Here is a 14629-nt window from a genome sequence, read left to right as displayed (position 1 = left end):
ATGTGCAAAAGTTCCAAGGAACTACCACTTTTTTTCGCGTTTCGTCCCACCGCCTACCACTTTGCGCCTTGCCGCGCCGAGTCCAGTGCACTGCACCGCAGTCCGGCGGCGAGTCAGATTGCGCCGCTACCTGCTTGTGGCTATGACATTCTAGGTGCTGCCTCGAGTGCAAATAAGATACTTGTTGCTTTTCACACTCCAGTCCCCCGTGGATGGGGCACCATGTAACAGGGCTACCATGGGACATTGGCCTTTTTTGCCAAGCGGCATGCAATGCAACAGCGATCAGAACATTAAGGGGGCACACCAGAGAAAATCATCAAATTTTTGCCTTCTTTTTTATTTTATCTTATTTTTCTGCTATTCATCCCGAGTCGAATGCCGCAAACCCCACCCCAAAATTCCCATTAGTTTGGCTTGTGCACATTTTTGAAGTTGTTAAAAAGGTTATTATTCCTGGATATTTTGGACCAATTGTGAACGTTCAGCTTTTTCACTTGAAGTATAATTACAAAATCCTTGAACCACCCAAACGCAGTTAAAAAGAGGGTCATTTTGGCGCAAATCGAACTTAAATACGTCAAATAGCGCATTTATAATCCGAAAAAAACCGTCAAATCTATGTTTCCACTAAAAGGGCTTTTTCTCAAAACACCCTTTTTGTACCTTTGTGCCACTCTCACGGGCGCAAAAATTGAGATAAATTAATGCGGTTTGCGGCAAAATGTTCGTTAAACTTGCGTCTATGGTCTGAACCTCGGAAACGGCCATCCCATAAATAGGACGTGAGCTGCAGCCATGAAAACGCGAAAAAATTGGTTAAAAAATTTCTTTTTATTTTTGCCTTTTGAAAAAACAAATTCAAAATCATTCTTTTTGCATGCCCGTGGTTCAGACCATAGCCACATGTGTCCTGTTGAGAAATTTTCAAATCCCGTGCTCGAGGCTCAATCCAGAGAGGCGGAATCGTGGCAGGAGTGAGACGAGGTCGCAGAAAACTGAAGTGCACTGGCGCTCCGTCTTGCCATCGCCGCCCCGACCTCCCATACTGATTTTTCTTTTCTTTGATATAATTTTGAGCCACAAATAAAATATCAATCAAGTACATAGGTTACTTTTCTCAGAGTGATCGTTTTTCAAAACCTCTACATTTTCACTGGTGTGCCCCCTTAAGAGGATGGCAGGGAAAGATTAGCAGAGGCAATAAGGGAGAAAATAACGCCCTGTACAAAACTTGAGGTGCGATGAGTATGGATTGATCACGGAAAAAGATTTATTTGGCGAGACAGACTCAAAATTTCAACACATATCATGGGAGAAGACTCACAACGAACAGGTCATGGGGCATTTACAAGGCAAGGGGAAGAAAAGCACAAAACTGCCGTACCCACTTGCCTCTGAGGTGGGCTACTTCCCCCCCCCCCCCAACAAAAAAATAATAATAATAATAATAATAATAATAATAATATAATAATAAATAATAGGGGTTACCCCAGCAGGTATACAGTCCCACCAGGTATAATCCCAACAGGTATAGTCCCAACAGGTATAATTCCCACCAGGTACAATTCCCACCAGATATACAATATTAAATTTTAATGTTATTTACACGGATTCCCAACAAGTATAAATCCCAGCAGATATACACCCATTTTATTTACCTCTGGAATTAATTTGCACGGCACGCCAGTTGAACAGTGCCTCTCGGTTTCTAAAGTCCCAGGTAGATTTTCTTCGCATCTAATGGCCGAATTCGCAACGTCTATTGGACCTTTATTCGTTTTCCTCTAGTAGACGTCTGCAAACAGACAGACATTAGACGAATCTAGTGTTGCCCCTGCCTCTGTATACCACAGAAGCGCAACTTGAATAACGATTGAAACGCGAGTTGCGCACCCCCTAGCGAAGGCAGTTTCATCGGGAGTGTGTCATCTTGCCAATTTGTAATCAATCATTTCGTTCACGGTAAAAACGGTAACTGGTTTTCTCAGGAGCCCTATGGCGAATACATAGGCGATTTCCAGGGGGTTCCTGAGAAAACCAGGAACCGTTTTTGCCGTGTTGTTTTTCTTATAATGTATTCCTAGTGAGAATTATACCTATTGGGATGTATACCTGGTGGGAATTATACTTGATGACACTCACAAAAATCTAATATTAATACCTGTATATCTGGTGGGATTTATACTTGCTGGGAATCCGCGTATAGAAAAAAAAAAAAAATAGTGTATATCTGTTGAGAATTATACCTGGTGGGATTATACCTGGTGGGACTGTATACCTGCTGACATCATCTCTAATAATAATAATAATAATAATAATAATAATAATAATAATAATAATAATAATAATAAATGAACCATGAGTATCAGAACCAACAGACCAATCATGAAGAACTTTAAGCAAGTCTTAAGTCTTTACTTTGGGCTAAACCTGCATAAAGCTAGGATCAGCCGTAATCTGGTTCCAAATCCCAATTCTTTCCGTTAAACTTTTCGGGGATGTACTTTGGGAAGTGCCGACATTACATCAATTTTGTCGTGTTTGGCGTAATGTGAGGAATAGGGTCGGTCGAAAATCTCAGAATTAAACGGCGTGTGGTTTTCTTTGGAGTTGACTATATAAGAAAAGAGATCCCATAATGCCAGTGTCTAGTGACGACACCTTCCATCTCTTTGGAGGCTCCAAACTGGGGTCTAATATTGTTAAATGGCACTTTTGGTCCTACAGGGACGGAACCAGCGATCGCCTAGGATGCGGCTGTCTCGTGATGGGTGCGGAATATGGCCCTTTATGTCCCTGCAAAGTCTGGATGCTCAACATCTTTGGTTAAGCCCGGGCACTTGTTTTAACGCTAAAACGAAGTCCCAAAACACTAAAAATTTGGATTTAATGGTATATTTTTAGCTCAAAGGTCTCGTGTACTTATATTAATAGAAAGGGCTTACGAAATGCTATTCTTTTGTTTACATAACTTTGTGATCGGACGAAAATTGTTGCCAGGGCGAAACTTTACACAATTCAGCCAAAGCTTAAAAACACTAAAAAGTGATCTTTAAGAGAATGTTTATTGCATGTCGATCCAATATGGTCATACTGTTCGACAGATCTAAAATCAATTCACTATTTAAGTATACAAAGTTTTGTGATTGGACAATAACTCTTTGTAATATCATGTGCTTTAGCGTCAAAATGTTTTTTCAGTACTGTGACAATATTTACCCAAAAATTGTCTTCAACGTCCATTTTCAGGGACAAATTAGCTGTAAGGATCTGCAGGTCGAAAGGTCTAGAGGGCTTGAAATGCGTAACACGCACGTGCAAGTCGACTGTGCCGTCCGAGGGACACGATGTCATCGAGCGCAGGAACATGATGTATGGGCCCTTAAAACAAAACGTCTATGGGTCATACCATAGTGGTTCGACATACTTTTGCAAGCAAGCGCTCCTATTTCGATGAAACCTTGTGAGCTCGTTAGCTAAGCTTTGACACCCCCCCCCCCGACCAATTTTGAGACAAAATACCGATCTTCGAAAGAATTCCGGCATGTGTTTTTAAAATTTTTCATTTTCGTTGCAGATCTTTTTTGAAAACGCTGCAGTTTCTTTAAACAAGAAGCGATGCAGATTTCATTCTGGGCTCATTTGACAGCTATTGCGTTAGACTTTCATCTTAATGTAACAGTTTGAGTAAACCTTTCAAATAAGACGAAAATTGAACAAAGTCAAAGTCAAAGTTTTGTCTGTCTGTGTGTCTGTCTGTCTGTGTGTGTGCACTACTCCTCCTGAACGGCTTGGCCGATCTGGCTGAGATTTTGCAGGCTTGTTAAGTATGTTCTTGGCTCGGCATACGCGAAATTTCACTATCCGAGCTCACGCGGTTCAGTTTTTATGGCCAAAAAACACCTAAAAAACGACGAAAAATTGAGTTTCTTTGCAGGCAGACCACTTCTGTCTTGAAGAAAGGGGGTCTGGGGGCGGAGCCCCCCAGCCTCGACAAGTTTAAAGGTTACAAGGGTCAAGATCGTGTTATCTGAAGATGAAGCAACTCTATCTAGAATGCAAGGGGTCCCAGTATGCAACAAGTAAGAACAGACGATGGACAAGCCAATGCCTGCCGAAGGCAGGCTAGCGCCGCAGGCCAAGGTAGGTACGCCAGGCGCGGATTGGAGAAACAGGCAGCGAGACATCGCGAAGCCTGTTACGACAAGACGCGGTCTGGCGTAAACCTACCTTGTTGATATGTTATAGTCCTTACTGTAGCCTAGCAGCCCTCAAAATTTGGATTGAAACTTAAATCATGTAAGGACGAAAATTGATTTTTTAGTGTTCCCATTCGGCAAGGTTGCGCTATTGGGAGTAGTGTGGACTATCTTCTGGTATCAATAACAAACTCAACATCGAATTTTTATCTGAAATTGCTTTTGGATTAAATATACGTTTGAGAGCAAAGTGGGTGTCATATTCATAATCATCACATCGAAAACTACCAGAAGCAATGTACAAGGTAGGTTTACGCCAGACAGCGTCTTGTCGTAACAGGCTTCGCGATGTCTCGCGGCCTGTTTCTCCAATCCGCGCCTGGCGTACCTACCTTGGCCTGCGGCGCTAGCCTGCCTTCGGCAGACAATGCTTGTCCATCATCAGTTACTTCAGAACTGTTGCATGCTGGGGGGCCTCAGACCCCCTTCATTCTAGATAGAGGTGCTTCATCTCCAAATTACACGATCTTGACCCTTGTAACTTTTCAACTTGTCGTGGCTGGGGGGCTCCGCCCCCAGACCCCCCTTTCATCCAGACAGGAGAGGTCTACCGACAGAAAACTCGATTTTTCGCCGTTTTTTAGGTGTTTTTCGGCTATAAAAACTGAACCACTTGAGCTAGGATGGTGAAATTTCGCGTGTGCCGAGCCAAGAACATACCTAATAACCCTGCGAAATCTCAGCCAGATCGGCTGAGCCGTTCAGGAGGAGTAGTGTACACACACAGACAGACAGACAGACAGACAAAACTTTTCAACCGCACTGGAGTAACAGGCTTCGCTATCGCTCAGCCAAAAACTCAATTTAGTTTAACTGAGTTTCTAACTCAAACTGAGGCGTAAACTACAGCGGCAGCAGTGTCGTCTGATGTGCGAGAGCCGAAAGCAGGGCTACCAACAGAATGTATTTTCTGCGGCACACACTGTTAGAAGAGGGTTCGATTTTCGAACCGTGGAAAGGCGGTCCCAATTCTCGCCCGGCTCGAAAATCGGGCTTAAGTAGAATCGAACCCACGGGGGTTCAATTTTCGGACGTGGGGTTCGATTTCCGACCGCTTCGCCGGCTTTCGGCTCTGCGGGCTTTTGCAGGGCAGCGCCTGAAGTCAATTTGCAAACTTGATCGAACACACATCACCCTTACAGAGTTAGATTCGTCTCAAGTAGACAAAAAAAAATGTCAGCACATATCATGGGTTAAAATGGAAAATGAAAGAGTTATTCAATTTCTAATGTCTTTTTGACCATTTTTGAACTTTAAAAATCCAATAACTCTTCTATTTTCTATTTTAACCCATGACATGTCTTGACATTTTTTGTTTGTCTTCTCCAGACAAATCTAAATCTGTGAGGAAATGTCAATTTGGTGAAGTTCGAAAATTCACTTCACTCGGCGAAGCTCAAACCCTACGAAGTCAAAAATCGAACTCTACAGAGCCGAAAATCGAACCCTCATCTTGACAAAATATCGAACCCTGGATGTATCGGCCACCCAGTCCGATTTTCGAACCGAGATGGGTTCGATCCTACCCGTATTTCGAGCCAAGGTGGGTTCGAAAGTCGAACCCTCTTCTAACAGTGCAGCTGCGAAAATTTTTGTCTGCCAACTTTTTTAAACGCAAGGAATCGCAAAACCGCCCCATCATTTTTATCTCGTGTATTTCTAGAGTGCGTGTGCAAAGTTTGGGCCTTATCTCTTCAGTGCTTTCCCAAAAAATTGGAACGCAACCGACAGAAAGACAGACAAAGAGACAGACTCCACTGTGCGAAAAAACCACAGTGAATCCCGTTAATTTTTTAGCCGGGATTTACTGTAGTTCAGAACACAGGATTTACCGTGCCTGGCTACAGTATCTACTGTACCTGGAACAGGATATTCCGTACTCTACTCCTGTCGTACAGTAAATCCCGTACAAAGTACAGTAGATCCTGTTAAAAAGTACAGTAAATCCTGTACTCTGAACTACAGTGACAGCTGTACTAATCACCACAGGATTTACTGTGATTTTTTCCCACATTTTCCCACCATTCACGGGATAGGCTTAGCTGTCACTCAAAAGTATCTATTTTTTGCATTTTTTCCCCCAATTGATCACGGTAAGGTGTCTCACTTAAAGTTTGATGACAAAACCCTTCAACCACCCAAACGAACCTGGGAAAGGGAATATTCGGGCGCTAGCCAAATTCGAATATGTCATCAATTGCGCCCGTAAACCTGTAAACAGTATTTTTACTAGAAAAGTCACTTTCTGCAAGAATCAATTTTGAACCCGGGGATGGTGCCCAGGCAGACGACCGCCAAAATTAAGGGGGCACACCAGTGAAAATCGTCAAATTTTTGCCTTCTTTTTTATTTTATCTTATTTTTCTGCTATTCATCCCGAGTCGAATGCCGCAAACCCCACCCCAAAATTCCAATTACTTTGGCTTGTGCACATTTTTGAAGTTGCTAAAAGGGTTATTATTTTTGGATATTTTAGACCAATTGTGAACGTTCAGGTCTTTCACTTAAAGTTTAATTACAAAGCCCTTGAACCACCCAAACGCAGTTAAAAAGAGGGTCATTTTGGCGCAAAACGAACTTAAATACTTCAAAAGGCGCATTTATAATCCGAAAAAACACGTCAAATCTATGTTTCTACTAAAAGGGCTTTTTCTCAAAACACCTTTTTTGTACCTTTGTGCCACTCTCACGGGCGCAAAAGTTGAGATAAATTAATGTGGTTTGCGGCAAAATGTTCGTTAAACTTGCGTCTATGGTCTGAACCTCGGATATGGCCATCCCATAAATAGGACGTGAGCTGCTGCCATGAAAGCGCAAAAAATTAGGTTAAAAAATTTGTTTCTATTTTTGCCTTATGAAAAAACAAATTCAAAATCATTCTTTTTGCATGCCCGTGGTTCAGACCATAGCCACATGTGTCCTGTTGAGAAATTTTCAAATCCCGTGCTCGAGGCTCAATCCAGAGAGGCGGAATCGTGGCAGGAGTGAGACAAGGTCGCAGAAAACTGAAGTGCACTGGCGCTCCGTCTTGCCATCGCCACCCCACCCTCCCATACTGTTTTTTTTTTCTTTGATATAATTTTGAGCCACGAAAAAAATATCAATCAAGTACATAGGTTACTTTTCTCAGAATGATCGTTTTTCAAAACCTCTACATTTTCACTGGTGTGCCCCCTTAAGGGAATTGGACTCGGTTTACGGGAAATTAGGCGTGGTGCCTTGAAACAACTGTGAAATAACGTGAAATAACATGAATTTGAAGTAACGGTGTACAAATTTTGACGAAGTTGTTTGCCCCTCGGGATTTGATCACACACAGTTTTGAAAACTTTTATTGGAAGGCCCATTCTAGAGGAAAACCAAACGAATACCATCTGCTTTCATTAACGTTCGTTGAATGAGATTTTTCCCTCCATGGTAACAAAATCATAAATTGCGCTCTACCGGTACGAAAAAAAAATCGACTGACAACAATCACTGGAAACGTAATGGTCGGACACATGGCCAAATTATGGTGTGACAAAAAGTCACGCCAAAAATTGGCGTGACACGAAATTCACGCCGAAAAACGGCGTGACATGTGAGTCACGCCCTCATTTGGCGTGATTGACAACGCGTTTTCTGAGGCAAGGCCGCCAAAAAGCGGCATGACAAGAAATTCACGCCAAAAATTGGCGTGAATTTTTGAGTCACGCCGATTTTTGACGTGACTTTTGTGTCATGCCGTTTAATGGCCTGACACTTTATTCACGCCTCTGCAGCGGCACGAAGTCACGCCGGTAGATTTTCAGTGATCTATTTTAAGATAACCATGCCTTATATTTTTGGGTTCCTGGATGACAAAGGAAGCCGGCGACAAAGCACATTAACCTTGACGCCTGTTTATGTGTTGCTCGCACGCCCAACGCCCCGGCAATTTTTTAACCTCTCCGAGAGTCATTTTCCTTTACAGTAAACATTGCTGAAATGAAGCTCTCATGATAAGAATATAGGACGGAATACACTGTTTGTGCCTTTCCCAGAAGCCGAATAAAGAAGTTCAAACATCCTTTGACTCAAAATTTAGTAAGTAACTTGTTCCTGACCCACAAATGGTGCCTCAACCGCCGCAACCGTACTGAAATACTTTTCTAGCAACAGGACACAATTTAGAATCACTTTGTGCCAATGTGGCCCCCACAAGATTTTTTCCGCGTTTTTGTATTTCTGGATCGTTGTCAGCGGTTGTTTGTAGCAGGGAGTAACTTTTATTGGTTGAGAATTCGGCCAGTGAGCGTGACAAGAAAATTTGAATTTTTGTAAACTAGGAGAAAAAGGCATTCTTGCTTGTTGAACTTAGCTTACTGGCTGTAAAGAATTCAGCCTAACATCGTGCTCGGCTGCCGTATTTTTGGTCCTTCTTGGTATGCGAAACATTCACTGAGTCGACACAGTAGTGTTAAGAATCCCGGCAAACCCCTAAGCATATTTCTTTCACTGAAATTCGACGGGTGAGACATGTGACCGATTTTCGGTGATACAAAAAGTATGACCGAAAAAGGGTCATACTTAAATGTTTGACCAAAAGAGGTCACACATCAGCGAGACTGGCTATTGTATAGCTTGGGGATAGATCAGCCTTTACCTGTGATACACAATAAAGTATGACCGTTTTTTGGTCATACATCGAAGTATGACCTTTTTACAGTCTTATTTTAGTATGACCCTTTTTCAGTCGTACATTTCAGTTAGACCGTTAAAGGGGTCAAAAGTCTGACCTTTCTATTTTCAGTGTTCTTACCCATCTGGTGCATAAGACTGGGAGTTCCGGGAAGAATAATTAACGGGGATGGGCTGGTAATTTTTCGAACTTCTACCGTCAACGGGGGTAATTTGGGACACCGGGGGTAACCTGGGACAGTCTGCCCTGTACAGCTTGTTGGTGCTGCCATTCAGCGACGGGGGTTCCTAGCGTCAAACCCGCGGCAGAGTTTTGTTTCAGAGGCCTCTGGGCACGCGTGGAAAGGTAGAAAAGGCGCATAACATCACAATTAGTATTTGAGAAACGGGAAACTACACAATAGGGTTTTTGACAAAATATGTCAAACATTGACAAGTTGATCCTAGTGCAAGAAGTGAAATGCAGATTTGGCCGATTAGTCTCTCTGGGCTGTTAGATCATACACAGACAATAAGGTTCGCAAAAGGGCGTTGATTATAGTTTTCCCATCTTCGGTCCAGACTGCATTTTATCAAAAATCGAAATTTTACGGTGTAACTTGGGACAGTCTTTTCCTCATGTTTTTAGCAGTCCTAGCCTCCAAGGAGTTGACTGACCCAGTCCCTGACATAACATAAACTTCGGATTGTACGCTGATGATGGAAAGAGATGCCTTGCTCTATAGATTTGTCTTTTGGTAATCCATATTTTGAAATTTTCAGAAAATGCGTAGAAAATACCAGTAGAAAAGAGAGTTCCACGTAGAGCCCTAGATATAGTCCAATATCGGTCCTACAAGAGTTCCTAGGTCAGAATTCTTGGTCTACATGTTGCGACTTAAATTTATTACATCTATTGACATCAATAGATGCATGGGAACGTAGCTTATTACCTACTGTTCCAAGTTACCCCCGGTCATGGGGTAACTTGGGACACTCTTTCGAGACCGCTTGGAAACGATGTAATCGAGGCAAATGAACCAGGCAAGCCTGAAATCATGGGGAAATGGTCAAACTTTAACATACTGTAGTTAGGATCAAATGGTCTGGGTTGAGAATGTTGCCTCTGGCGTTCAAAAAACGTGAAAAATTGTCCCAAGTTACCCCCGTTGACGGTAATCAATTATTGCCAACCGGTGTACGTACAGAAAACGATTGGATGTATTTGCCCTGAACGTGGTTGAAGGCCAACAGCAGTGTGCCTGCCCAGACGAAAAAGCACCAATGCTGCGACAAAGTGTAGAAAATTACACTCTCTTAATTTTGTCATTATGATGGTCGCAACTTTTACGATTTTAGTGATACGACTTGCTTAGGAGGGAGCAAGCACCATTTTGTTGACTCACTTCCTCAAGGAGACTGCAAGATTCTGCTGTAATCGAGTCATGGTAATCACGTGCACACGGCTCGATAACCATGTAGTAATCATGTGGTGATCACAATCGTGGTGATCTCAAGTAATCGAGTAAATCAAAAGTCATCGTGGTAATTCCCAGTTATCGTCGGGTAATGTAGAAATGGTGCAAATTAAGAAGGTATTTTGATTTAAGGGCCGCGGAAAGGCGGTCCCCATTCTCGTCCGATTCGACAATCGGCCTGACAAGGGAACATATTAAGGTGGTACACTCAGATTTCAGCCAAACTTTATTTTTTGTAAGAATAACATATAAGATTAAGAATGCACCCCAAAGTTGGTGCCAAGATACATCTCCACACCCCTCCTGATTTTTTTAAACCGAGAAAAGGGGTAAAATGGCCCATGTTTTTACATGCAACGAGCAGATTTTCGGTCGTAATTGTGCAGTCGAACCAAAATACTGTATGTGCAAAATAGGATAATATATGAAACAGACCAAAATTTTCTCTCATTTTCGTCAGAAGGGGACCAAATATTGTGGGAAATGATAAAAAACTAGACTTCAAATTTTCCGATTTGATGTCCGAAAATGACCCATACACTGCATAAAGGCTTATTTTAACCCCTTTTTTGGTTTTAAAAAATTGGGAAAGGGTGTAGATATATATCTTGGCACCAACTTTGAGGTGCATTCTTAATCTTTATGTTACTCTTCCGAAAAAAAAAAGTTTGGCTGGAATCTGAGTGTACCACCTGAATATGTTCCCTTGTGAGGTAGAATCGATTCCATTTCCAGACGGGGGCCCGATTTTCGACCGCTTCACCTGCCTTTGGCTTTCTGGACTACTGCCGGACAGCACCTGCAGTAAATTTTCATACTTGACCAAACACACATGACTTTAAAAAATTATATTCGTCTGAATGAAAGAGTTATTAAACTTTAAATGTATTTTGACCGTTTCAGCTCTCTAAAAATGCAACAACTCTTTTGTTTTTCAGTTTTACCCATGACGTGTGTGGACATTTTTTACCGTCAAGTCCCCTAAAGTGGGACGATTTTTACGGAAAATCGTCTGTTATTCACAAAATAACGATGACACCGAAAATCGCCGGGCATCTAAGAATCCTCATGTCAAAACACGCCTTTTACCGAAAACAAAAATTTTTTTCAGCCCATGGGGCTCCAGTAGGAGCAGCAAGAACCGTGTCCCAATTTAGGAGCCAAAGTCTCCTAAAGTGGGACAAAGTCCCCTAAAGTGGGACACGTTCATTCTTTTTCGCCCTAAAACTGCAGTAGGAAAAAAATTCATAAAATGTATTATGTTCTAAATTTAATTTGAAGCAAGATTGGTTCTGAAGTCTTTTTCGATATCTCGACTGGTTAAGTGAGCCTCTTCAATCAATAAGATTTCCTTAGATATATTTAAATTAGAAACCACCGTAACGCCTAAACCCATTGAAATACGGCAAAAACCAATAAAACAAAATGGCCTTAAAATTTCATTTCTGACCAAAAACATTTTATGAAATTTTTTGCTCAGGTCATATTTTATAAGTTTCGAAATTCACGGCAAGAATTAGAGGTTGAAATTTTGGAATTTTAAAACCGTTCGCCCTGCAACTTTTTTCTAAAACATAATTTGTTCAAAAAGTATTTTTACGCAAGGTTTGTTTTATGGTCGATAACGATATCTTTGTCGGTTAAGCCAAGAGGAAGCATTTGCTTTCAAACATTAACTAAATTTTGTGCTGGCTTAAAGCGTACCGAACCGTACTTGCGCGACTGCCTGGGCCTCCAAACCGACCTGGCAACCTAATATAGGCCAGGCGGCGTTTGTAGGACGCTTGAGGTGAATGCAACGCCTCTGAATCGGTCAAAACATTAAAAAAACGAAGAAAATTCATGTGTCCCACTTTGCAGCCCCTTAGAAGATTGCTTCCCACCGTAAAACGAAGCATCGGAAACAAATTTTCTAAGGTGCATCTTGTAGATAAAAGAACGCGCTACAACATGTCTGGAGTCTAGAATGGTCCGAGCATCAACGGCTCGAAGCCCCGAATCCGCGCTAGACGTCTGAAAAAACTTCTCTTTTTTTCTGCATCAAATTCCAATATTAAAGATTTTTCGGGGAGGGGGTATGAGCGGGAACAAGACCCTCTCTGCGGATATGGTCTCGGAGGGGTCCTACCGTCTCAAAAACATTTTTTACCTCGCAAAATATCCACGCGTTGGCCGTTTACAGCCTAAAATAGGGAAAATAGTCAAAATGTCCCACTTTAGGGTTCGTGTCCACATTTAGGGGACTTGACGGTATTGTTTGCGATCTGGCGCTTGTTTGCGGAAACCTTGTAGTGACACTTGTAACCGGGTAGATAGACAACACCTGTGGAGTAAGCAATACAACTGCAGAAAGCCCAGGGTGCCTTTCTGAATGGAGAGGCGGTGGCATCGCAGCATGGGCGGATGACATGGGTGGCCACCTCCCCAAGTTTGCAAAGACCCGTCAAAAGTAAAAGCAAAAAGTCGCCTGTTGACAGGCGACTCTTGCTTGAGACACACCCTTCCCGCACCTGCCTCTGGATCCGCGCCTGCATCGCAGCGGCAGCGTCGGTGCTGATAGGCACACTGTTGGTGGGTCCGCCTGCCGTCCGTGTGGCGTCCCTTGTCCGTCCTCGTCCGGCTGTCCCTCGTCCCATTCGCGGAGGCGTGCTGCCGCCGGCCAACGGCAACCCATAAACATAGTAGGAAAGACTGGAAATGGCAATAAAAAGGCGGAGCTTTTTTGTGTCATAATAGGGGTAGTCCTATCTTTTTATGGCACTGAAATAGAGCAATTTGATGCAAAAACCAAATAAAGCGACATGCGGTGCGAAAAATAGTCCTTGTGGCGGCATCTGCGCAACAAACTTTATCATGTCTAATGTTTTTGAAAAGCTAAGGGTCTAAGAAATCCGCTACATGTGTTTCAATTAACGTCAAAGCACTCGGTCACCAATTGTGTTACTTGAGTTTTCCGTACCAGTTCTTTGAGTTCTGATTTTCTCGTGTTACTGTTGTGTTACTTGAGTTTTCCGTACCAGTTCTTTGAGTTCTGATTTTCTCGTGTTGCTGTTGTGTTACTTGAGTTTTCCGTACCAGTTCTTTGAGTTCTGATTTTCTCGTGTTACTGTTGTGTTACTTGAGTTTTCCGTACCAGTTCTTGTGGCACTTTTGTTGATTTTGAAGTGGAACAAGTCGAGTTGCGAACGCTTGCGAACCGGTCAGTTACAGCCTCATGGTAGTACCCGAGGCTTACTTCAAGGCCTATATGGTGTCAGGTTGCGAAACGTTGCGCTTTCCGAAAAAATCGACTGCAAAGTCGCGGCATTATCACTTCCATTTCCCAAACTTAACCGTAATCGCCCCCTCTTATGCAGCACCTCAAGTTCCTACCCTTTGGTGGTTGTACTGTACACGATTATTCAACCTCTTTAGAAAAGAAGTCAGCGACCCTAAAAAACATCTTTCCACAAAATTTGATAGTGTTCAAGCACAGCGTAACAGCGTTACCCCCTAAACTACGAGAGCTCCGCCCCTGTGGTGGTCGCACACGTTCCATCCTTTCAGGATAAAGTGAGCGACCCTAAAAACATCTTAGCACAAAATTTGGCTGTGATCAAGCGCAGCGTTACAGTGTTAAACCCCCTTAACCGTCCGAGATTCGCCCCTGTGGTGGTCGTACACGTTGAATCTCTTCAGGATGTCAGCGACCCCCAAAACCCCGCGGCCCGAAATTTGGCAGTAAGGGCACTCTACAATTTTGCGTGACTTTTTTCGGTTTTGCATCACAGTGCGCGACCTTCGCTGGCTGTCTCCAGGACTGCTCGCCTCGGACGCCACAAAGGGGGACAATAAACCGGACACGTCAAAGCACGGCAGCGTAGGCTGGCTTCCAGTCTCCCCTACTTTATCTATGCTCCACCCACAGTATAACAGAAGTTTACTTACAAGGTAGGTTTACGCCAGACCGCGTCTTGTCGTAACAGGCTTCGCAATGTCTCGCTGCCTGTTCCTTTAATCCACGCCTAGCGTACCTACCTTGGTCTGCGGCGCTCTAGCCTACCTTCGGCAGGCAATGCTTGTCCACCGTCGGTAACTTCTAATTTCACTGTTAAAAAAGTTATGAATTTTCAAAGCAATTTTGATGACAATTTTACGAATACGGATATGAATTTTACAAACATTGCAATTTTCATAACTTGATGCGAAAATTCGAAACAATTTCGTAAAATTGACAATTGTTGGTAATTTTAAAACCATGTTCTGAAAATT

General features: G+C 42.8%; 1 protein-coding gene across 1 annotated transcript in view; it reads right to left on the bottom strand.

Annotated features, from left to right (window-relative positions):
* Positions 1 to 12999, bottom strand: part of LOC117650509 — a 30642-nt gene extending 17643 nt beyond the window's left edge. The window contains exons 1-3 of the mRNA XM_034393985.1: positions 12889 to 12999; positions 10107 to 10187; positions 3223 to 3384 (exon numbers count right to left, since the gene is read on the bottom strand). Coding sequence (XP_034249876.1) covers positions 3223 to 3384; positions 10107 to 10187; positions 12889 to 12912 — 267 coding nt within the window. The 5' untranslated portion in view covers positions 12913 to 12999. The remainder of the gene's footprint in view (positions 1 to 3222; positions 3385 to 10106; positions 10188 to 12888) is intronic.
* Positions 13000 to 14629: the final 1630 nt, after the last annotated feature.

This window comes from Thrips palmi, unplaced genomic scaffold, assembly GCF_012932325.1.
Source record: "Thrips palmi isolate BJ-2018 unplaced genomic scaffold, TpBJ-2018v1 HiC_scaffold_5, whole genome shotgun sequence".
In the NCBI taxonomy this organism is placed as follows: Eukaryota; Metazoa; Arthropoda; class Insecta; order Thysanoptera; family Thripidae; genus Thrips; species Thrips palmi.
This window is presented reverse-complemented; position numbering and strand designations above follow the sequence as displayed.